The sequence below is a fragment of the Carex rostrata genome, chromosome 28, assembly GCF_964058835.1.
Source record: "Carex rostrata chromosome 28, lpCarRost1.2, whole genome shotgun sequence".
Lineage (NCBI taxonomy): Eukaryota > Viridiplantae > Streptophyta > Magnoliopsida > Poales > Cyperaceae > Carex > Carex rostrata.
The window spans coordinates 5,112,479-5,137,957 of NC_135945.1; the positions used below are offsets into that span (position 1 = coordinate 5,112,479).

A 25,479-nucleotide genomic window follows, 5' to 3' on the forward strand; every position below is an offset into this window, starting at 1 on the left:
AGTTATTTAACGATGCGCTTTTCTATAATTGGCTTAATTAAACAACTATTCAAACAGACTTGATTAATTAACATCAAATTATAAATACATATTTAACCGGTAATAGCACATGGATCTGAATTATCAATAAAACAAGTCACACAATATTCATATCATTTCCTTTCAAACAATCATTTCATTTCTCAAATTCTCAGAAGACACAATCATATAATTTCACAAATCAAATTCGAACGACAGACCCGCTATCCCGTCAAATATGCATCAGAATCCAATAACCAATTCAATCATCCAATTCAAAATTCAATTCAACCAAACAAAACAAAACACAGATTATAAAGAAGTCCGATTACCTGATAACGATCAATTCAAAAATCCAATCGAGTTGCAACAACCATTCAGAATCAACGCGACGTAATCAGAATTCCAATCAAACAAACAATCAAATCTTAATCAATATAAAATATTTTTTTTTACTTTCTCCTAATTTCCTTCACATTTCCTCTTTCTCTCTGTTTTTTTATCTCTCCAATTTTATTTGGTTCTGATTTTTCCAAAGAAAATAACCCTCTTTATAGAGGTTTTAACGGTGGTCACAGGGATGAGGTTTATGCATGGGAGACACGTGGAAGAATGCCACGTAGGATCATATTTTTTTTAAAGTTCAACATTTTTATACAAGTAACCTTCTAATCTAAAAGTTGCAAATAAGTCCATAGTAATTTCAAAAATAATATAAATATTTACCGGGTTTTACAATTGCCCAATTGTCAATACCACAAATTAAAATCTATCTCAAATATTAAGTATCATTTTAATTAATATTAGCATCAACATATCTGTCATTGTTAATTAATTGAAAATTCATACTTACATACATCTTTATATTGGACATTATCATGACCTAGATTCAAAGATTGATTTTTTTCATCTAATTTTTCAATTGTTTTAGCAGTAGAATTGATTTTGTACCAAATACAAAACAAGATATACTGTAACAAATATTTGTATAATTTACTCAATATATTATTTTTTATTTTTTCAACTAGAATTCACAGATACTAATTTTAATTTTTTAAACCAAAAAAATTCCCAGTTTATCAATAGGCTGTTTGATGGAAAGCCCAATTGGGCCAAGCAGTCTAATTGGGCTGACATTTTATTTTTGTTTAATTTATAACGATTATTTTTAAACCAGCACTACTACAGAATAAGTGATTATACACGGACATAAACAAGCGAGTTACACGGATTTCCCGCCGCGTGGGCTGTCACGGTTTAGAAATCCTTGTATATATACACACGGATATTTACCGTGTACAATTACTTAATAGCTACACGGATTATTACATACACAGCCGTTTACAAATCCTTGACACTGGCGCTCTCCATAACCGAGCTTCACGGATTATTACATAAAAAGCCGTGTACAATTCGATTTCTACACGGTTATTTATCTAAATATCCGTGTAGCTCTCTTATTTTTTAATTTTGTTTAATATTGAAATATCTTTCTACACGGATGTATAATTAAATATCCGTGTAGCTCTCTTATTTTTTAATATTTTTTTAATATATAATTTTATGTATTAATTTTCTTCTTTATTTTTTTAATGTGGAAAAACCTTTCTACACGGATATATAATTAAATATCCGTGTAGCTCTCTTATTTTTTAATATTTTTTTAATATTGAAAGATCTTTCTACACGGATGTATAATTAAATATCCGTGTAGCTCTCTTATTTTTTAATATTTTTTTAATATATAATTTTATGTATTAATTTTCTTCTTTATTTTTTTAATGTGGAAAAACCTTTCTACACGGATATATAATTAAATATCCGTGTAGCTCTCTTATTTTTTAATATTTTTTTAATATTGAAAGATCTTTCTAGACGGATGTATAATTAAATATCCGTGTAGCTCTCTTATTTTTTAATATTTTTTTTAATATATAATTTTATTTATTAATTTTCTTCTTTATTTTTTTAATGTGGAAAAACCTTTCTACACGGATATATAATTAAATATCCGTGTAGCTCTCTTATTTTTTAATATTTTTTTAATATTTAATTTTATGTATTAATTTTCTTCTTTATTTTTTTAATGTGGAAAAACCTTTCTACACGGATAATTTTTAAAATGTCCGTGTATAATTGAACTACTGTTTTTTTTTTTAATTTTTTGCTTTTTTTTGGCTAGCCTCCAGTTTTGCCAGCCATTTAAAATCAGATCAATTTCAGAACAGAGAATTTCCAAAATAAGAATACCAAAACCCCTAAATTTTGGAAATTTCCAAATTATATCAAAAATTAATACAAAATTCATGTACACTAAATTATACAAAGATCATACAAATCCATATTCTGGTTTACAAAATTGTTTTATAAAAAAATCTGCCCATATACATCTAAAGTGATCTAACTGCTCCTTGGAGTAACTCTTTGACTGTGATGAATACTACAAAAAATTCAAAACATGCAAGTTACAAAAATATGGCAACTACATCTCTGTTTTGCTTTATAGAAATAAATTATTGCAATTATAACAATGCAACTAATAAAACAAGTTTAGAGGAAATCAATATTAATTGTATGGACAAGTCAAGGCAAAACATATGAATTACATACCGGATATGCTGGCCATTTGAATTGTATGCTCTCAACAAAGTGAAACATAAAAATCATCGTGTAATAACCGCATTCCCAACCGCCATTCTGTTGCGGGCACTGAAATTTACATTCAGCAGCCTATGTCAGAATGACAATAAATTTTTTAACCCAAAAATATGAAATTATAAAATTATAGTGTGCTCACCTCCTTCCAGAGCCCATTCATTTTATTTCTGCTCTTACCCGTGCTTTGCACTCCACCCTCTTTAAGATATTGCCGAAAAGCCCTTACAAAATTGAGTGACTGTAATTAGCAATTCCACAATTATAAAAATAAAAATCAAACCAAGTGATATTTAGATTACTTACTTAATTATAACAGGCATGACTCTTTTGGACTGCTGAGTGGTGATGGATTTGTCGGGCCGGCTTGAATCCATGACATAAATCGTATTTTCAAGTGGCACAATTACCAACAAACACTAGTGGGAGCTGTGGGGGGGAGAAGAATTGTAGTACTTTAGCATAAAATTAGTGACATATATATTTCAGCATGTAATAGTGACTCAAGTGTTTGCTATGGTTCATTGTGTAATTCTTTAACTGAAAATATAAACAATTAATAAGGGTTACAAGTAACCTACCTTTGGTGGCATGGCAGGAGAAGAAATTTCTTTTGATCCCCATGAGCATGATGCATCGCTTTACGCAAGTAGTCGACACAATCATCCTCATACCATTCCAACATCATTCCATTAATTATGCCGGGGTCCAAAAGTGCACACAAGTTCACCTTACCTTTCGATGCGGTCTCACGGCATTTCTGGACTAGGAACCTGAAAAATCATCATTTTACATTAGAGTATATATTTTAGTGCTATACACATGATATAAATAATTGATTGGTCACTAACATGAGGAAAACGGTGATGACTCCCACATCGAGCCATTTATCGCTTGATGAGGAGGCCTGTAGAAAGTCGTTGAATTCTGTGAAAGGCAGCACAACCTACCTGCCATCGTGTAGAAACATACCGGGGGGGGACACTGAAGGTAACAGTCGTCATGTCCTTGGGTGCCTTGATCAAGTAGGCGTGGAGAGTCTGCAACTGACCAGGCAAACGCCTAACCTCTTCTGCTGTGAGCCCCGTACGGTCTAGTGGCGCATCCACTGGCGCATCAGGCACTTCTGGCGCAACAGACACCAAGGCTAATTCCATGTCCCGTACCGGTGACAACGCTTCATCCTCATTGATTGTTTCACCTCTTCGTGTCTGTATCAAATTTTGTATATGTCTTTTTCAAGTATTTGAAAAGAATGATTTGAATAAGATATCCTATTGTATTTGGAGATTACGTACATTGTCCAAAATAATTTGATTTTTCGGCTATTGGACTATCACATAACGGGCATCATTAAGCACCACCATTTCATCGACAGGGACAAGAAGAGGTATTCTCACAGCCCAATCCTACGTGATCTTCTCAACCGCTACGCGGAGATAGTTGGGCCTCAACTGATCACCGGCTGCAGGAGGATATACAATGCCCTTAGCAATGGTCAGAGGAGTAGTACCGAAATACATGACGAGGTCGCATGCTGTGGCCTCCTGCAATAATTATCAGCAATTAGTTGTCTTTAGAATGAAATAATATTGTCTAGCGAATTAACCGCGAGAATCAACAATACCTTTCGATTATGAACAAGTAGTGCTTACCTTTAGATTGTCCAAGCTGCCTAGCACTTCGGCCCCGGATGCCTGACTACTTCACCGAACTCCCGGAGAAACGGGAGGTTGATCCTCGGATGGCTGCCTAATTTGGTGCATTTGGTTCACCATCTTTGATTCCAGCTCAGCCAGCTTCTGGGTGTACTCCATTGTAAGCTCCTCGCGTACCTCCTGGCGCACCTGCGCCAACCTTGATTCCATCTCGTCTTTGTTGACCTTGGCACGAGGTCTTCTCTAGGGTTTTGCTTCATTGAATTCCTCCTTCCAGCCCGTGTAGGCCCCTCTGCCCCTAACTCGACCGGTGTGTTCTGGATTCGGGAGCGCTAAGGACAAGGAATCTTCTTGTCTTGCGACAGTCCGGGCACTAGAATTGACCTCCTCCTCCACCTCCAACTGTTAATTAAAAAATTGGTTATAACAAAACACTAAGTAATGTACACAGAGTTATCATTTTGTTTGAATGACACAAAAGGCTCTTACCATTTTATGAGCAATGGGCTCCACGTCTTTTGGGAGTACTATCCGCCCGTCAACGGTTACCTCAGATCTTCCCATGACCCAATCTTGGCCCCTAGGATTTTGGATCTTAACCACGGGAGAATCTTTGTTTTGCGAAAGAACTTTTGCCCATTCTTTCGACTTACCCTCGTAACCACCCGACCCTAATTTGTGCGGGTACTTGTTCATTTGGGCGATCTTCCTGCCCTTCTCACTTTTTTTCTTCGAACATCAAAGTAAATCCATTACTTAAGGAAGATGAGTACAGATTGAGAAAGAACAAAAACTAAGAGCATCTCCAATCCAGCAATTGAAATTAATTGCTAAATTAGCAATTATGAAAATTTTAAAAATTAAGCAATCCACTCTTACATTGGTGCAATCAACCAAACAATTGAGAATTAAACATTTGACCAATAAGAATTAAACATTTGGCCAACTCATCTTTAGAAAAGGATTTCTTATTAAGCAATTCTTTCCAACAATTGCTAAATAAGCAATAGCCATACAACCCAGCAATTACAAAAACAATTGACACATCAGCATAAGCAATTCATAAGCAATCATTGTTGGAGATGCTCTAATGAGTTACCTAAATTTACATACCTTGAATTCTTTAGTTTTCTTCAAAGCTTGGAACTCCTCCCACACCTCCTGTGTCAGCCAAGGATACACTGGCAACGGATCTTTCCCTTGATCCATGTAAACTGTTTTCAACCTGCTCTTGAATTGCTTCCAAGCTTCATTCATTATCTTCAAAGTCTTTTCCTTTATCTTGTCTTTTGGGTCGTCCACGATGTTCCACTGGTCCTGATTGACAACGAAACTACTGCATGTAAGTTCATCTACTCAAAAAAAAAAAAATAGAATTGTTAGGTACTTTACCTTCACAATGTTCCACCATTGGTCCTTGTCCTTCTTTTCATCAAACTTATCCCAGCGCTCAACCAGGATAGATGCATTTTTCTTCACTGTGGCGGCGCAAAAATTTGAGTACTTTACCCGATTTTCACCCTTCGCACAGCCGTTCTTCCGGAATTCTATTGGCAATATTTCCTTCTGCTCAGTGATCTTCTTGCACATTGTCGGACCTCTTTTCCTTTTTTCAGGCCGAGCCGGCGAGACCTCTTCTTCCATGACAGGTACATTCTCTCCTTCTACATTATCCATCACAGCTACATTCTCTACATTATCCTCACCTGAATGTGTCATCGTTCTTTCTACAATCTACCGAGCGAGCGAGAGGAGCTTAGAGGTTCAGGCGAGATGAGAGGAGAGCAACAGAGAGTGGAAACAGAGAGCGAAACACCAACAGTGGCAGCACCAAGAGAGAGGAACCATGGAAAGAGAGAGGAGGAGACGCGTGGGTTTAGGGTTTAGAGGAGACGAAGGGATTTTGAAAAGAAAGTGACCAGGCCGACCCAGCGCGCATTTTATTTCGCGCAAACCATTTCTACACGGATATTTAATTAAACATCCGTGAAGGAAGACATTTCTAGACGGTTATTTCATTAATAATCCGTGTATAAATTTTATACGTACGCGGAAAAAAATGCGTGCCTTGGGAAGTTCAAAATATAAAGACATATTTTTATGTTTTTTTTATATTTTTACACTTAATTTGCATCTAAACTCAAATATTTATAAATAATAAAATTTCAGAGTTTGAAGCGACGTCGTTCCGACTTCCATTAGATAATTATTTAAAAAGCACATTTTCAGTTTAAATAGCAAATCTTTTAACTTTCTACACGGATGTTTAAGTAAAAAACCGTTTAGAAATGATAGAGAATGTCTCCACGGATATTTCATTAAACGTCCGTATGCAAATATTTATTAATTTAAAATTCTTAGAAGACGAAACGGCTCTTCAAAATTCTATATAAAATTAGTTCGATCAAGATATTTATATAAATTTTATTTGAAAGTAGAAATGGCCGAAGTCCCTCCGACCGGCAGTGCTCACCCCTCAAATGTGCCATGGCCATTGCCCTCCGGCTACGTCCCGCCCGAAGAGGTTGATGTTAATTTCGAACTCCCCCCCGGTTTCGAAGTCCCTCCCGACTATCTCAGGCCTCCTCCCAACTACAGGAGGACATGGTCGTGGCTGCCTTCAAATGTGCCACGCCAAAGTCCAAGGGGGCACCCACCACCAAAGCCGTACATAAGGAGGGGCGATCGCTAGATCAGGCCAAAGAGCCCCTGGATTAGGAGGAGGCCGGGGTCGCGCCAGGGCCTTTATGAAGGCATGTTTCATTAATTTAGCTAGCTTTTTATGTTTTCTTCTTCTGTATTTTGTTTAATCAGTTTTTTTTTGTGTTATATGATGTATTTGCTAGGATCCTTTTTGATGTAATATATTTTGTTTAATTTAATCAACATTTTGTTTTCTATAAATTTTTCTTTTTTGTTAAATAAATGATGCTATCTAAATAATTAATAATGCTATAGATATAAATTAGCAGTACAAATTGATGTTATATTTAATTTATGGGGTTTACAAAACAAATAAATTTATGCTTTACTTAATTTCTGACCGGACAGAATAATTATAAAATAATACAATTTTGGGAAATTAAAAACCTTTCTACATGGATGTTTAATTAAAGTGTTAAAATACCTTTCTACACGGATTTTTAATTAAAGTGTGGAATACCTTTCTACACCGGACGTTAAATTAGAAATCCGTGTAGACAAGTATTCTACACGGACGTTAAATTAGTATATTTATATTTTATATTTTCAAATAATCTGATATTTAAATTAGTATATTTATATTTTATATTAATAATCTCATATTTATATTAATATTTAAGTAAAGATTAATAAAATATAAACAGACAAAATATAAACAATTAAAATATAGACAAATCAAAATATAGACAAATGAAATATAAATTATTTAATATTAAAAATAAAAATAATCTATTTCTTGGTTTTATTTGAATGTGATTCATCTTTTTTGTCTTTCTTGCTTTCTTGATCTTCTTCATTTTTTTTCTGCTTCTTCCTCGCCCTTCTCTTCTCCTCGTCTTTCTCTTCTCCTTCCTCCTCATCATCTTCTCCAGAAGCCTCTTCCTCTCCCTCCTCTTCCTCTTCCTCCTCTTCCTCTCCCTCCTCTTCTTCTTCATCGTCGTCTTCGTCATCATCTTCTTCTTCTTGATCATCGTTCTCGCACCCAGGGCAGATCCATGAATTGTATCTCGGATCTCTGCTGCCTTGGTAAGTATTTGAGCAGACGCATAACAGGTGGTATGAGTCTTGACAGTGGTTGCAATGGAACAACCACTCATATTTTCCGACCTCTTGGCATATTGTGCACTGTATGCCTTCAATGGGTAAGTCGTTTTGTGAGTTGTCTGAGTCTGAACCTTCAGTTTGCTGGAAGAACTCACTCTCAGAATTATTTGAATCGTTAGAGTTTGAGTAGTCACTGTTATTTTGTGAGTCATCGGATGAGTAGGGATCCATTTTTCCTGGGAAGAAATTAAAGAAGTAAGTTCAAAAGAATTGTACAATTCAGATTGTTTTGTGATGGAGTTTCTCGGATTATATAGAATTATGAAGTCGTTTTGATCGTCTTCTCAGATAATTAAATAGAAATGCAACTATTTGAATTCCGTGCTTCAAATTAAATGCAACATTTTACAGCATTCATAACGGACGTCTTAATTAAAATAACTATTTCTACACGGACGTTTGATTAAACGTCTGTGTACGATTCTTTCTAATGTTTTTGGTCAATAAATATGGCTCTAATTACTAAAGGGTTAGGGAATGAATATGGTGCCCTTTCAATTTTCTTTTATTTAATATTCATAAGTTCCAACGATGCAAAAGGCTGCTCATAATTAATACATGTAAAAGAGTAAAAACTAATTAATAAAGAGTAACAAAACATGAAGGCTCGAATGTCTACACGGATTTTTTTGGTACTTACACAAATAATAAGTTGCCTTTATTTTTTTATTCTTAAATTCTGCATTTAATATGTAAACTGAAAAAAAAGAACACTACATTTAAACAATGATACGAAACTGAAAGTATTGAACAGCAGATCATACAAAATCATTTTAAACAATTATAAAAGTTCCCACATAACACAAAGTAAAAGATAATACAGACTTAACAAAAAACTGGAAAAACTAATAAAGAGCTTGCTGACGCTTGGCCCTACAGATGTAGGGCTTTGGTTTAGGATGGCCCCTAGGGCTCCGCCTTGGCTTTGACAGGGGTGGCCACGGCCAGCTTTTCGGGAAATATCCGTATACAGGTGCTGGTTCTTTTTTGTTCGCTTCCGCCACTGGTTCTTCATTGTTCGCAGCCATTTTGTATATAAGAAGTGTATTTCTCTTTATTTGATCCCAAATATATTGAGTTTGGAGTGTCGTTTCCTTTTCCAGTTTAAATAATAAATGTAAAAACTGAAGAATAAATGCAAAATTTAAACGGACATTTAGCTAAATATCTGGGTAGAAATGTTTTTAAACAGTTTAAAATATGCAAAAAAATAAATACATAAAAAAAGAGCTACACGGACATTTAGTTAAATGTCCGTGTAGAAAAGCTTGGGGTCATTAAAATAATATTATTAAATAAAAAATAATAACAGAGCTAAACGGACATTTGTTAAATGTCCGTGTAGGACTCCTTTTTTTAATTACAGGTTTCAACAGTTTCACGGAATTCGAAAAGATGATCAAAACGACTCTTCTTAAAGGAATAGGGGGCTACATGTCTGATGGCCATCGGCCCACTTTTGTGTTCGATGGGTTCTCTTCATCGTCGGTTCTGCTTTAAGATTCGTGTGTACGGATTTTAAATCATATGCAAAATTGCGGGCGCGAATCCTAAAGCAGAATCGACGGTGAAGAGAACCCATCGAACACAAAAGTGGGCCGCTGGCCATCGGACAGCCCCCCTCTCCCCTTCTTAAAAACTTTATTACAAGAATTCTTAGAAAACATCGGCACAAAAAAAATATATTTATATTACTATTGTGCATGGTGATTGATAATCTGATTTTTATATTTATATTAATATTTAAGTAAACTAATATGAATTATAAATAATCAGATATCTATATTCATAAAATTTATATTTAAAAGGAATAAATATAAACAAATAAAATGTAAAATACAAAAACACAGTAAAATGTTATCGGTTTACAGTCATCCAAAGCTCTCATCAATACTGCAAGTAAACTCTGCTTTTCTATTCGAGTCATTAAATACATAGATGGATCTTCTGGCTGATACAAAAAAAAACTAAAATGAGAAACAAATTAATATCTAGAGATAGATTATAGAACTAACCTTAAGTGATCTTATGGTCTGACTCTTCGTTCGGCTCTTCATCTCTGAAATATTATAAAAGAAATAAATATTATACATTGTTTTTTTTCTGGAATAGAAAGATGAAATTTTTCACGGTTAAAAGGAATAAATATTATACATTGGATTTTTTTTTCCTTTTTCTCCTTTTTTCCACTGTTTGAACATTTTCCCATAGTCCTTCACTGTGGTCAGATCTCATGTAATTTGCTTCGTCTTGTTCTTCAGTAGTTGCTGCTATCTCAGCTTGCACATCGGCACAAAATGGAGGTATCTCATCGAACTGGTCGTACTCTTCTTTGTCGATTACGTTTTCTATCCCAACAATCCTTCTTTTTCCGGGTAAGACGATGCTCCACCTAGAATCACTCGGGTCAGTGACATAAAAGACTTGAGTTGCTTGCTTGGCGAGTATGAACGGATCATCAACATACCCGACTTTGTTAAAATCAACCAGTGTGAACCCGTCATTATCAACTTTAACACCACGGTCTTCGACCCATTGACACCGAAACAAGGGAATGCTGAGGTGAGTATTGTAAATGAGTTCCCAAATTTCTTCAATAACACCGTAATATGACTTTGATGCCATTACAGGCCGGGCATCCCCTGATCTACTGAATTCTTGAGACGTCGCCACCAACGTCACCCCACTATTTTGCATGGTGCTCTTATCACTTTGTAATTTAGTGTAAAATGTATATCCGTTAATCTCGTATCCTTGGAATGTTCTAACAACCATTTGGGGTCCTTGGCCCAGCAATCTAACCGTTTCACTTACGGGTGACATTTCGGAGTGTGACTTCACTCTTTCTTTCAGCCATCCTATGAAACAATGGTTATGCTCGTTAGTAATCCACTTCTGACTTCTCGTGTAGTTCTGTTGTCGAAGGATTGCCATGTGCTCATCTATATAGGGAGTGACATCTGCCATGTGCTGTAGTACAATAAAATGTGCCTTTAACAGTTCATCTCTATCAGCAACTATGGCTTTCAACCCAATAGTCCCTACTCCTTGGAGCCTTCCCTCGTACCGAGATTTTGGAACGCCAATAGGACCAACACTGGTCATGTAGCTGGTACAAAACTCAATCATCTCTTCCGTGGAATATCCTTCTACGATGCTACCTTCGGGCCGATGTTGGTTCCTTACGTAACTTTTCAAAATACCTATGAATCTCTCGAATGGATACATATATCGCAGGAACACGGAACCACAAATCTTAATTTCCCTCACAAGGTGAACAACAAGGTGAACCATAACATCGAAAAAAGATGGCGAAAAATACATCTCAAGATGGCAAAGAGTAACGACGACCTCCTTTTGTAGAGCGTCCAATTTTAGCGGGTCTATCACTTTGGAATTAATTGCATTGAAGAAAAAACAAAGCTTCGTGAGGGCTTGCCGAATGGGCTTTGGTAAAATTCCCCGGATTGCAACAGGAATCATATGTGTCATTAAAACATGACAGTCGTGGGATTTCGGACCAATCAATTTCATGTCCTTCATCGACACAAGCTTCTTAATATTCGAAGAATACCCTGATGGGACTTTAATACTATGAAGGCATTTACAGAAGCTTGTTTTCTCGGTCTTCGACATTGTGCACATTGCGGGAGGTAGGTATGCCTTTTGCTTTCCTTTATCCTGCGGTGCAAGCTTGGGTCGTATTTTCATTTCCACCATGTCTTTTCGAGCATTGATACCGTCTTTAGTCTTCCCCGAAATATTCAACAATGTGCTAATCAGACTGTCGCAAACATTTTTCTCAATATGCATGACATCTAGGCAGTGTCTCACTTCTAAATATTCCCAGTACGGTAGCTCCCAAAATATGGACTTTTTTTTCCAAATATTTTTCGGTGGTGCTTTGGCACATTTTCCGAAAACAACTTTAAGGTTTTTTACCAGCAAGAAGACACCCTTCCCGTCTAACGGACGACGTGCCACTCCAAGCTCAGTGTTCCCGTTGAATTCTTTCTTCTTCTTACGGTATGGGTGATTAATAGGAAGAAACCTACGGTGCCCCATGAAAACATTATTTTTACAATTTTTCAACCTCAGCATCTGCGTGTCATCTTCACAGATAGGGCACGCTTTATCTCCTTTAGTACTATAGCCTGATAAATTTCCGTACACGGGGAAATCGTTTATGGTGCAAAATACCATGGCCCGCAGCTCAAATTGCTCTTTGTTGTACGCATCCCACACCCGGACGCCATCCCTCCACAATTTTTGGAGGTCCTCAATTAATGGTGCGAGATATACATCTATGTCATTTCCGGGTTGTTTGGGTCCTTGGATTAGTAATGACATCATTATATACCTGCGTTTCATGCACAACCAAGGAGGAAGATTATAGATGCATATAAGAACTGGCCAAGTACTGTGTCGACTGCTCATGCTTCCAAACGGACTCATTCCGTCTGTGCTCAACCCTAGCCTAAGGTTTCTTGATTCGCCACCAAATTCTGTGAAATCTCTATCAATGTTTCTCCACTGAGGAGAATCAGCTGGGTGTCTTAGTTTACCGTCCCTTTTGCGCTCTTCTTCATGCCAACGCAATAATTTCGCATCTTTGGGATTTGCAAATAACCGTTTGAATCTCGGTATTATCGGAAAATACCACACCGACTTAACCATAGCCCGGCCCTTGTTTCCTTCATCGTTACCATCGTCAGTGTCCTGGTTCTTACGTCTGTACCGTGAAACACAGCATTTAGGACAAACATGCATGGCCTCGTACTCTCCACGGTACAATACACAGTCATTCGGACAGGCATGTATTTTTTCGACCTTCAAGCCCATTGGACAGATCAACTTCTTCGCCTGATATATTGTACAGGGTAACTCGTTGTTATCTGGGAGCATTTCTCGTAAGAGCTCTAATAAGGACGTGAAACTCTTGTCGCTCCAACCATTGTCTGCTTTTAAGTTCAACAATTTCAACACAGCTGACAGTTTTGAAAATTTGGTACACCCAGGATATAACGACTTTTTGGATTCATTAGACATATACTAAAATTTTTTATATTTTTTATCACTAATTTCATCTTCCACATCACGTAACATGTCCTCTAGATTTTCAGTAAAATCGTATTCTACATTTTCATCAATAATCTCACAAACACCCTCATTGCAATCAAGTTGAAGAACATTATCAAAATTTTCGACATTCTCAAAATCATCGTTGGAATGAAGCTCAAAATTACCAACAACTTTTACATTAATATCAACATTGTCTTCCAAAACAAAATTTATATTGGTATTACTACATTCCCCAATTTTCTCACCATGCATAAACCAACATGTATATCTTTTCTGAAATCCCCGACAAATCAAATGAGCTCTAATTTCTTCCGAGTCCCCAAATCTTTTAAAATTGCTACAATCTCTACAAGGACACAAGATGTCGTTATCCTTTGTCTTCGCTCTATAACTCTCGACACATTTTATGAACTCATTAACGCGAGCCAAATATTCTGCACTATCACATCGCAATTCGTACATCCAACTTCGATCCATCTGTAAATTAAATTAAAATAACGGTTCCAATTAATCATGGTGGTCGATCAACATATATTGTTACAAATTATTGGCTTACAAAGGGGCCGGTTTACAATCCTAACCCACTCCTTGAATATTATGCCTCATATGTGAACACATTAGCGGGATTTAATTAGTATTTGAGAAAAATTCGGCAGCATTTCCCCTTAACTCCCCAAGTATGTGTAAAAACCACATACTCATAGGAGCAATAAGGAGAAATATTGACGAATTTTTCTCAAACACTAATTAAATCCCACTAATATGTGTTCACATCCTAAATGAGACACAATATTCAAAGAGCAGTCCCAAACGGGGGACTATCCAAAATTAATCCCTATTAGATTAATTTTGAACGGGCATGGACCTAAAAGCATCAATAGGTCGGTTATTGGACGTCAATACACTAATTATTTACATTACCTAAACAGATCAAGCATGCATGCATTAATAAATAATTGACCTAAATAATTAAGCAATAATAAGTACCAGAAAATTAGCGACAGAAAAGAGGAAGACTAACCTAGCAGGATAGAGAGGAGAAATGCAAATTAACTTCAAAGATCTCAGCACCAGTTTCAATCCTTGTGCCCAGAAATCAGACCAATTCAATACAGAGAGAGAGAGAGAGTTATTGATCAAAACGGCGCTGGAAGCCTGCTCGAAGAAGCTTTTTGTAACCCTAAACCTTTCTACACGGACATTTAGCTATAAATGTGTGTAGAAAGTCGAGAGAGCTACACGGACTTTTATATAAACAGCCGTGTAGAATTGTTTTTTACACTATTAATTAAAACGAAAAACCTTTTTTTATTCTACCTTTCTACACGGCGCTTTATTAAACGTCCGTGTAGCATTGTATTTTTTTTTAAATGTTCTTCGTATAGCAAAACAAACAATTTCCAAAACAGAGGAACACATTTAAAATCCACAATTCCAAAACATACATAGCAATTTGAACAAAAAATTCAATAACACTAATTTATACAAAAATTATAAATTCTTATTGAGCATTAATTACAAAAGTTAAATCCATATAAACTAAAAAATTCTATTAAGGACTGGAAGAGGTGGATATATGAAGGACACTCTGAATCGGATGGAGAGTCAGATGAAGTGTCGGACGAGATCGTCCGACACTCCATCGACTCCCCATCCGGCTCTGGTCCTTCATCCGACTCTTCATCCGGCTCTGAAATTATCCTCCAAAAACACTTTAGCGCACAAATCAGACCGGCTCTTCATCCGGTTTGAAGGTCCTTCTCCAATTCTTCATCCGACTCTTCATCCGGGCGACTCTGAAATTATCCAGAGCGGGTGAAGATACATATTTTAATAAAGAAATAGCTAGCTAAAACCAAAAAGTTGGATGGACCTTCAAAAAAAAGGAAAAGAGATGGATGAAGAACCTTCAGAGTCGGATTAAGAGTCGTCCGACTCTTCATTCGACTCTTCATCCGCTCTGAAGGCCCTTCATCTCACCTCTTCCCCTTTTTTTAAAAATCTTCATCCGACTCTTTATTCGATCAGCTCTTTCTTTATTAAAATATGATCTTCATCCGCCTCCGAAAGTCCGAAGTGATCAGATCACAGAGAGAGAGAGAGTTGATCAAATCGGCGCTGGAAGAAGAAGGCCTTTTATATAACCAACTTGGTGATGGAAAAGGCGCGCCCTTTACCAAAACCCTAAAATAACCTTTCTACATGGCCTTTTTTATTAAACGTCCGTGTAGCTCTCTAACAGCTTTCCACACTAATAATTAAACAAAAAACCATGTATAATTGACACCTTTCTACACGACGTTTTATGAAACGGCCGTGTAGCTCTCACAAGCTTTCTACACTTTAATTTAAACAAACATCTGTGTACAATGCCGACCTTTCTTTACGGGTCTTTAATTAAATATCCGTGGAGCTCTCTCAAGGCTTTCTACACTGTTATTTAAATAATAATCCGTGTACATTTCCTGATAAACGTCCGTGTAGCTCTCTCACGGCTTTCTACACTGATTCTTTAGTAAACATCCATGTAGAGATCCCACACATATTTCAGACTTCCAAAAAATTAGAATTTCTCCACGGTTTTTAGGTAAAATTATCAAATCCGTGTAGAATGTGCAGTGTACAATGACCATTTCTGTAGTAGTGCAGAGTATAGATTACAGAAAATTTTTATACAAATATGAATGATTTCTGTGTTCAATTTTGTTTAGAGATTAATTACTTAATTTTGGTAGTCATATTGTAGTTATGTATAACCATGAACTAAACAAAATCTCCCCAATTGAAAAATAAAAAATGGCCGAAATTAATATTTTCATTAAACACAGGAACGAGCCGCAAGCACGCACCTATGGGCAACGAATGTGTGCTTTTTTACAACAAAAATAATATCTGCAAAATCTCCGGTTTCTAGGGGTGTACTAATTAGGTCTAAAGGAGGTGATATTACCATTTCTTCTTCATCCAGCTGGTCAAGTGCCGAAGGCTCGGAAGGGTTTGTTGTGGCCGTCGCAGGCGCGTAGATTTTGTCTGTGCTTTCTTGGAAACATCAAAATTGACCCATAAAAAGAATTTATGCACAAAGCAATCATCTTTAGAATACTTCTCTTGATCTTCTTTGGTGAAGTACATTAACGGCACCATGGTCCATGGGGAGGCCCAATCCCTCGCCGAGCGGGGGTTGCTTTGAAATCCATCTCTTCATTTATTTTTAAAAAAGTGTTGATCTTCCATTTGCCATCGCAATTATAATGCTGCACCAAGGACATGTAGCCATATTTCTTTGCTTCCACTGTATCATCTAACAAACAAAGATATATAATACCACACGAATTCTCCGACCGGGTATAGGCGGATCTCCCATTCGATATCGCCTACGGTAAAGGAACCATACTTCGTATTATACATTCTTTCGAAGGATTTTATTTTCAACAATTCTTTGTTTATTTGGCCCTCGGTGCAAGCCGTGAAACCTCCTTTGTTTCAACTGTAAACACTCCTTCAGAAAATGAACCCATTGTTGGCTGAGTTGAAAAAAAAAACTTTTGAGGTATTTTTTTTGAGAAAAAAACTTTTGAGGTATTGCACAAATGAAGAATTTGGAGGATGATTGATAGGAAACAGAAATGAAAGAGGGCTTCAATTTAGGGGGTAATTAACAGGGAAAACACTATTTCTCTATGTGCTCAGCACGCAGCTAAGACATGAGATATAGTGACAATGATTTGAGAATATTCCTTCCAGATAAAGTCAAACATACAGATGTTTGAATAAATTTATATATATTTTCTTTTCTTTTGCACATCAATTCCGTACAGACCGTATTAATGAAAATCTAGTAGCTGCCAAATTTGTATTTGAGGCCTTAGGCCTGCTTGTATTTGGGCCTAGATCCGTAACACATAAATTAAAAATAGTTGGGCCAGAACGATTGGAGCCACAATAAACGCCTATGTATACTCAAGCTTTGATTCATATCTGCTATAGCGGAGTTCAAATTGAATTATTGATAAATCGTAAAATACACCATTAGTTTAAATTATTTTTCTGGCTCATTTAAGTTCCAGCCCTGTATGGAAGTTGCAAGGTATAGAAAATTCTCTACGTAGCGGGTCATGAATATATATAGTAGATTTTGGTGATTTTCTTCCAAGCTAGAATACAATTATAGTTCTGTACTTTGGCACATAAATGCATGAGAATTATATAATTATAATGGAATCCTTAATTTCTCTGTTCTGTTACACAACCAATCTGCGCATGAAAAATTTAAGCAATTAAAAAAAAATCATAATTGATGTTCCTTTCAAATTGACCAATGTACACAGCTCCACCAACTAATAGGATTCTGAATTGAACTTGCAAGATCACCACCTCCCTTCTTTGAGAAGAAATAAAGATCATATTAGATTTCCAAAGAGATACAAGCAATTAAACAACATGATGAACAACTTAACAAAAACACAGATCACAACAAAACCTTTGAAAAACAAAAAACTGAACAAACTCCGATCTCTGTTAGAGATACAAGTGGGTATAAAATGTGGGAAATAATTAGGAAGACATGAGTGGTAGGTAGGAAATGATTAATTGGAGATGTTTAGAAATAAACTATAATATAATCTGTAAATGAACTTCATTATAATTGTAATTGATACACAAGTTTAATACAATATTTATTCTCTATTTCTTAAATCTTTCAATCCCTTTTATTACTTGGACTCCTCTCCGACATACTTGTCGGTGGTACAACTACTGCTAACATAGACATAGGTTGTCGACTTCTTTTGTACCCAGAACAGTTGAGGCAATTATTTCAATCATGCTGAACAATTTTGAGCTGACCGCTCTCATGATACTCCGAGAGATCTATTGCGGTTATCATGGCATCGGCAACCACCTTGGTAAGCTTCTTCTCACATATTAACTTGAGCCCTTCAATTTTAAAACGATGCGCTGCAACAAACATGCGGTGGTATCTCTCTGGTGGGGTAACCTCCTCGAAGTCAGGCGGCAAGGTATCGGTATAAATGAAATGGAGCAAGTGTTTAAATGTGAGTCCATCAATGTGCTGTACGGATACACATAAACTATTCATGCTAATATTAATATCCTTTTGTAGGGCGAGAAGTTCTGATAGGAAAACAGATGAACGAGCCGCAAGCACACACCTATGGGCAGCAAATGTGTCTTTTTTCACAAGAAAAATAATATCTGCAAAATCCCCAGTTACCAAGAGGGTTGATGAGGCTGTCGAAGGCACAGAAAGATTTGGTGATATGAACTCGGGTTGATGAGGCTGTCCAAGGTGCACAGCATTTGCCGGCGCCTTCCTGGAATCATCAGCAATGACCCATAATACGAATTTATTCAAGAAGCAATCATCTTTACAATATTTCTCTTGCTCTGATTTGTTAAAGTATGTTATCTCTACCATGGGGAGGCCCATTACCTTGGCGAAGGAGGGTACTTCGAAACCCTTCTCTTCATTCAATTTTGTCGATCTGTGGATCTTCCAATCACCATTGCTACTGTGATCCTGCACCAAGGAAATGTAGCCAAACCTCTTGACTACCACTGCATCATCTAACAAACAAAGATGATATTCCAACAATTCTCCGAACGGTATTAGGCGGATCTCCCATTTGATGTCGCCCAGGGTAAAGGGACCGTACTTGATAGTATACATTCTTTCGTAGGATTTTATATTGACCAATTCTACATTTATTCGACCCTGGGGTGCAAGCTTGGAAACCTCCTTTGTTTCAAAAGTATACAATCCTTCAGCAAATGAGCCCATCGTTGACTGAGGTGAAAAAAACTTTTGAGGTATTGTACAAATAAAGAATTTGGATGATGATTATTGAGGAAGCCTTTGATAGGGAACATAAATGAAAGAAGGCTTCAAAGTTGTGTTTAATTAACACGTAAAATATTAGTTCCTTGCATGCTCAGCAAGAGATGATTAGTGACCAAGATATTTGTTCCTTTATACTTACTCTTTGGTGCTCATTCGTGCCTTGTTTAGCTCACTAAGTTCATATTCTGATTATAGTTACAAGTAAAGAAGTTTGGTGAATTTAAAAAAAAAAAAAAAAATATCACACAACCTGAACAGATTTATCAAAGGTTAGTATTTTGGTCATATCTTTCTCAAACTGACTCGGATTTAGCTGAACAAAAAATTTCTGGAAAATTGTAAAGGAATCTACAACATCTATATTTTGAATATCTTTAAACATATCTTGGCCAAATAACTTGCTGATAGGTTGAAATTATATAGTAAAAATGTCAAGGGTGTTGGTAGGAATTCGACCTAAAAATCTTGTTTAGGTTAGGGATTTCAACGATAAAAATGTTACTGTCAAACTTAAGATGATAATATCAAGCCAGAGTCATATTTGAATTATTTTTTGTGTTTAATTTGCTTAGACAGTGTTATTGTAGTTATGATGTTGAGCAAGAGGTTAATTACTTAATTTTGGTAGTTAAACTGGAACTTTTAGTTTACTGTCCATATCAGATCTTCCCAATTAAAAAGTAAAATTGCCCAAATTAATTGTTTCATTGAATGACATGTCTTGACAAAAAAGATCATAAATACTAGCAAAAAAAGTGGCACATTAATCTTCATTCCAACTCTGACTTGTTTGTCAAGAGGGGTTGCTGGATATCACTTTCCCAATTTTGAGATTCAGTGTCTATTGAGATGGAAATCTTTTTAAAATCTAAATTTATCTGTTCTTCCATTCTCTTCAAATCTTCTGCTTTACCCCATAGCACTACATACAATCCTTGAATAATAGCAGTAGCACCAACAAAGCTGTAGAAGAAATTAGCAAAAATAATTTGTGTCAACTTTTAGAATAAAAATGAAATAGAGTTATTAGAATCTACACTACTAATAGTAAACCGTTTCAGTTCCAATTCCTTCTTTTTTTTCCTTTATTATTTATTAATATGCCATTGATTTACTTATATTTATGGTTTCATTCAAGTTCCTCGATGAGGATTTATAATGGTAAAACTATCCTGACTATGAATTTTGTGAATGTTTTGAATACAATTACCTTCCAATGTGGAGCTCTTCATGAAGTATAATAGAAGAAAGAACTGTAGTAATTATAGTCGAGAGCGGGCTAAACATGGCAGAATACAAAGGCCCTCTAACAGATATGCACCACGATTGCAGATAGAAGGTCACAGCAGATCCAAAGAAACCCTGTAAATCATGGATTAATCAACTGTATCAATATATGTTCCTCATAAATAGCTAAGAGATCTGAAAAGAAGGCAAGGGAGTCAAGTTAGGTACTGTATATATGCAAGCAAAGAGGTCACTCAAAGAAGTGAAGCGCTAAATTCTCAAATCAGGATGAACGTAAAATGTTGCGGCGGCTGCTTGATTGTAGGGCTGACATCAAGCATGTCCATGCCGAGAGAGATAACGGGTCAGAGTAAGATTTGCAAATGGGGACGTACAAAGAAATTATTTGCAACAATATATAGTATATATATAAATGCATGTGAAATATAGAAAGGTCTGGCTAGTATAAATAATCTTTTAATCAAGGTCTGGAATTTGGTAACACAGTACACAAAACTCTCTTTTAATTTATTCTATTTATTCACAATTTGGTATTATTTTATCTTTCAATTAAAGTTACCTGTAATAATAAGCCATAAAGACCAGAAACTGCTTGCTCCCATGAGATAGAGGCCACCAATAACCCATTTGTCGAGATTCGTGTGAAGATCCACCATTAAATTTTGGAAAGACATGTTTAAAAGCTTTGGACCTTTGAAGAAGGTCATTATCATTGCTCCTCCTACAGAAATCATGGTGCCAAGTATCTTAGCCCAGCTTCTTAAGCTTCTTAATTGCACTCTCTAATCTGTAAATTGTAAAATTATGGATTTAAATAATTGTTCACTTTATATCCTTCACAATAATTTTCATCAGGTCACATATAATTAGCTAAGATTAAAAGTTTAAAAGAGTATATATAATATTACATACCCAATAGAAGCAGCGATTACAAGAGTAATTGCTGGAATTAGGTTGGCCATAGCTGCAGCCATTGATGGAGAGCTCAAATGTACCCCTTGATAAAACAATGTCTGATTCATGGTGACATTGTTGAGTATTTATATAAGACATTGGAAAAATAAAAAAATGAATATAAATCAATATGACAAATTTCCAGCTTAATTGAATTTTAAGTAATTACATACATCCCCAGTTAAAGATGCAAGGAAAACCAATCCAAAGCCTTTAAAATTGAGAGACATATCAAAATCCCTGCCCCTGTAAATTTGAAAGGTTTCAAGTTAACTGAGATTCTTAAACATTTAGGGCATGTTCGGCAGAAAAATGGAGGTTATGTTGGAAATTTTGGAAGGATACAATGAAACAAAGAAAGAAATTTGCTGCTGAAATTAACTTCTATTGCTTGATTGAAAACAGATTACAACTTCTCTATTTAAGGCATACCAAAATGTCTAAAAATAGAGACCACTTACTCCACTAAATGCACGCCTCAACTAAATACAGAAACCACTAAGCCTATTCTAAATTTAGCACCTCACTAATCTGTCCTTGCTATTATAAACATATACTCAAAATAACTTAGCACTACTAACAGTTATTCTAAAAAACTGACTCGGATTTAGCTGAACAAAATTTTTGTGGAAAATTGTAAAGGAATCTACAACATCTATATTTTGAGTATCTTTAAACATATATTGGCCAAATAACTTGTTGATAGGTTGAAATTATATAGTAAAAATGTCTAGGGTTTTGGTAGAAATTCAACCTAAAAATATTGTTTAGCTTAGGGATTTCAACGATAAAAATGTTACTGTCAAACTTAGGACGATAATATCAAGCCAGAGTCATATTTGAATTATTTTATGTTTAATTTCCTTAGACAGTGTTAATGTAGTTAAGATGTTGAGCAAGAGATTAATTACTTAATTTTGGTAGTCAAACTGGAAATATGTAGATCCATGAACTAAACAATGGAGCTTTTAGTTTACTGTGCATGTCAGATCTTCCCAATTAAAAAGTAAAATGGCCCAAATTAAGTTTTTCATTGAATGACATGGTCTTGACCAAAAAGATCATAAATACTAGCAAAAAATTGACACATTAATCTTCATTCCAACTCTGACCTGTTTGTCAGGAGGGGTTGCTGGATATCAGTTTCACAATTTTGAGATTCAGTGTCTATTAAGATGGAAATCTTTTTAAAATTAATTTTTTTCTGTTCTTCCATTCTCTTTAAATCCTCAGCTTTACCCCATAACACAACATACAGCCCTCCTATAATGGCAGTTGCACCAACAAAGCTGGATAAGAAATTAGAAAAAATAATTTGTGTCAACTTTTAGAATAAAAAAGAAATAGAGTTATTAGAATCTCGGCCATTTTTATTAATACCCCCAAAAAAAAGTTAGTTTTATTATTACCCCTGTCATCTAGTTTTTTTTAAAACTGTCTCGACCGCTAGGTCCACGGGCGGCCCAAAAATCCTATCAGACCGCCCCCTGCAGGGGTGGGACACACACCTACCAGATCGCCCCCTGCAGGGGCGATCCACTAGCCAACTAATAAACCCCCTGACCCGACCCCTCTCTCCCTCTCCCGTGAACCCCTCTGTCTCTCCCATGACTCAAACCCCTGCGCATAACAAAAGAAAAACCGCCCTAGGCCTGCCTGCCCGGCCACCGCCACTGCCACCCTAGCTTCTGCAACCCTTGCCTCCGCACGGCCGCCCCCTCCCTTGCTACTGCCGCCCTGCTGCCACCCTCCCTCTCCCTCGCTCAGCGGCACCTTCACCACTGTGCCTCCCCGACCGTCGCTGCCACTCCTCTCTCTCTCTCTCTCTCTCGAGTAAGTTTTCGATTTGACGATTGAATGTGATTAAATTATATAATTGTTGAATTCGATTCGATTCGATTGAATGCGATTGAATTCGATTAAATGTAATTGTGATTGTGATTGTGATTAAATTAATAATTGTGATTAAATGTAATTGTTCGATTCAATTTAGGATATCACATCCTTCAAGATTTAGGGTTTATGGTTAAAAAATTAGGGTTAGAGTTTATGGTCGAATTTCTTGAATTGCTTGAATTGTGGGGTGTTAATAAAAAATTAGGGTTAGGGGTTTTGGTTACAAATTTAGGATTAGGGTTTATGGTCGAAGTTTTCGAAATTGATTGAATTGTGGGATGTTAATAAAAAATTTGGGTTAGGTTTATGGTTAAAAATTTAGGGTTAGGATTTATGGTCGAAGTTCTCGAATTGCTTGAATTGTGGGATGTTAATAAAAAATTTGGGTTAGGGTTTATGGTTGAAAATTTAGGGTTAGGGTTTATGGTTAAAAATTTAGGATTAGGATTTATGGTCGAATTTCTCGAATTGCTTGAATTGTGGGATGTTAATAAAAAATTTGGGTTAGGATTTATGGTTAAAAATTTAGGGTTAGGGTTTAGGGTCGAAGTTCTCGAATTGCTTGAATTGTGGGATGTTAATAAAAAATTTGGGATAGGGTTTATGGTTAAAAATTTAGGGTTAGGATTTATGGTTGAAGTTCTCGAATTGCTTGAATTGTGGGATGTTAAGAAAAAATTTGGGTTAGTGTTTATGGTTAAAAATTTAGGGTTAAAATTTATGGTCGAATTTCTCGAATTGCTTGAATTGTGTGATGTTAATAAAAAATTTGGGTTAGGGTTTATGGTTAAAAATTATATAATTATTATGCTGTATAATTATATATTAAGCAATTATTATAATAATATTGTAATATATTAAAGATATTATTAATATATAAATATTATATAATTTGTATCTTATTAATAATATATAACTATATAATTAATTAATATGTTATATTGCTATAATAAATTATAGTTTTATTGTTAAAAAAAAATTCATTAATACTTTATAACTATAAATCAATTGTATTTTTTTTTATCTTAGAAAAAATATCATATGTTGTAATTGATCATAATTGTTGAATTGCTTAAGTTGTGATTGATTAATATATATTTTTTGTAAATGTAGTATGCCCAGGGCTAGACGGTGGGGAGTACGACCTGCGCCTGCAGCGGGTTCGGCTAGAGCGGGTCCAGATGTTGTCAACCCGACTGGAGTGAGAGGATCATCGGTGGATCCGACTGGAGCGGGCACTTCCTAGGTGGATCCGACTAGAGAGGGCCCGTCGTCATATGAGGATATGATTGGAGCGGGATTTGAGGATCCGATTGAAGCGGGTCCATCATCTCAGGTCGGGACTACAAATGGCTTGCATGATACTGACACATTTAGTCCTCTTCTATGGACCCATCATGTTAAGCACCATATCTCATTGGCATCTATTGAGGTACATGATTTTTATACTTAATGTAAATAGTACTAAAAGAATGACATGATTTGAGTCTCACAGATTGATAATAAATACAAGACGATGTCATGCTTACGGTGAGGCACCGCAGGTCTGAGATTATGTTCGTTCCCCATCCATTGATGCAGCGATGCCTCGTCAATCTTGGGTTGTATCAGATTGCCACCATGCTGCAGAGTAAGATCGATCAGTCTCTGATGCATGGTCTAGAGGAGAGATGGCGACCTGAGACCCATACATTTCATCTTCCGGTTGGAGAGATGACAGTCACCCTTGGTGATGTGAGCGTCTTTTGGGGTCTATGTATCGATGGCAACCCCATAGGTGGCATCTCAGACCATCCAGACCTACAAAATATGATACCGGAGTTGTTGGAGTGTCATCTAAAGAACCTGCAGAAGAAATTGAAGAAGAAGAAGAAGAGGGAGAAGGGGTTGCAAAAAGGCGGAACTTGCACCGTGGGTGAGTTTTATATAGCACAACTAACCTTGTTCGGTCCCTTTTTGTGTATTTTACGTTCCCAGTTGCCGTGAACATGAGTCTCATTGATTTTCTTTATAAGTTCATCTATGTTGGTATAAAGTTGCCCTGTGGCAAGTTCGTGATTGTATTCAACACGACGACCAAATAAACTAATGTCTGCCTCTTTCAAAGCTATAGTATCGTTGAATGTGATGACCGGATGCTTACTCTCCTGACCTCTAATTGGGAATTTTTCTTTCCTGGACAAACCTGGTACATTTGCATCACCATCTAATAAGTCATCAGATTCCCAAATCCCTTCGTATTCATCCCCCGTTTCCATTTCCTTTTCTGGTATGGCATCAATAACATCAACATCAATATCA

The 25,479-nt window shown here is 36.1% G+C and overlaps 3 protein-coding genes, 1 long non-coding RNA gene and 1 pseudogene across 4 annotated transcripts; all 5 read right to left on the bottom strand.

Annotated features, from left to right (window-relative positions):
* Window positions 1–2,259: 2,259 nt before the first annotated feature.
* LOC144545551 (uncharacterized) lies at window positions 2,260–3,084 on the bottom strand. Its single transcript, XR_013508547.1, has 4 exons — window positions 2,980–3,084; window positions 2,816–2,897; window positions 2,629–2,727; window positions 2,260–2,458 (listed from the first exon to the last, which is right to left on the bottom strand). It is a non-coding gene; the product is annotated as an uncharacterized LOC144545551 (long non-coding RNA).
* Window positions 3,085–4,377: 1,293 nt separating this feature from the next.
* On the bottom strand, window positions 4,378–6,358 carry LOC144545980 (uncharacterized). The gene is made up of 4 exons (XM_078294530.1): window positions 5,724–6,358; window positions 5,445–5,648; window positions 4,821–5,060; window positions 4,378–4,733 (listed from the first exon to the last, which is right to left on the bottom strand). The coding sequence occupies exons 1-4, from the start codon at window positions 6,048–6,050 to the stop codon at window positions 4,575–4,577; spliced, it is 930 nt and encodes a 309-aa protein (XP_078150656.1). The 5' UTR covers window positions 6,051–6,358; the 3' UTR covers window positions 4,378–4,574.
* A 687-nt stretch (window positions 6,359–7,045) lies between these two features.
* On the bottom strand, window positions 7,046–13,697 carry LOC144545645 (uncharacterized). The gene is made up of 4 exons (XM_078294206.1): window positions 13,217–13,697; window positions 10,338–13,096; window positions 8,017–8,314; window positions 7,046–7,074 (listed from the first exon to the last, which is right to left on the bottom strand). The coding sequence occupies exons 1-4, from the start codon at window positions 13,695–13,697 to the stop codon at window positions 7,046–7,048; spliced, it is 3,567 nt and encodes a 1,188-aa protein (XP_078150332.1).
* A 4,339-nt stretch (window positions 13,698–18,036) lies between these two features.
* Window positions 18,037–19,020, bottom strand: LOC144545646 (BTB/POZ and MATH domain-containing protein 1-like). The gene has a single exon (XM_078294207.1). It carries the CDS (start codon window positions 19,018–19,020, stop codon window positions 18,037–18,039), a length of 984 nt encoding a protein of 327 aa, XP_078150333.1.
* An 830-nt stretch (window positions 19,021–19,850) lies between these two features.
* LOC144545647 (WAT1-related protein At4g30420-like) lies at window positions 19,851–22,891 on the bottom strand (annotated as a pseudogene).
* Between the last annotated feature and the right edge of the window lie 2,588 nt (window positions 22,892–25,479).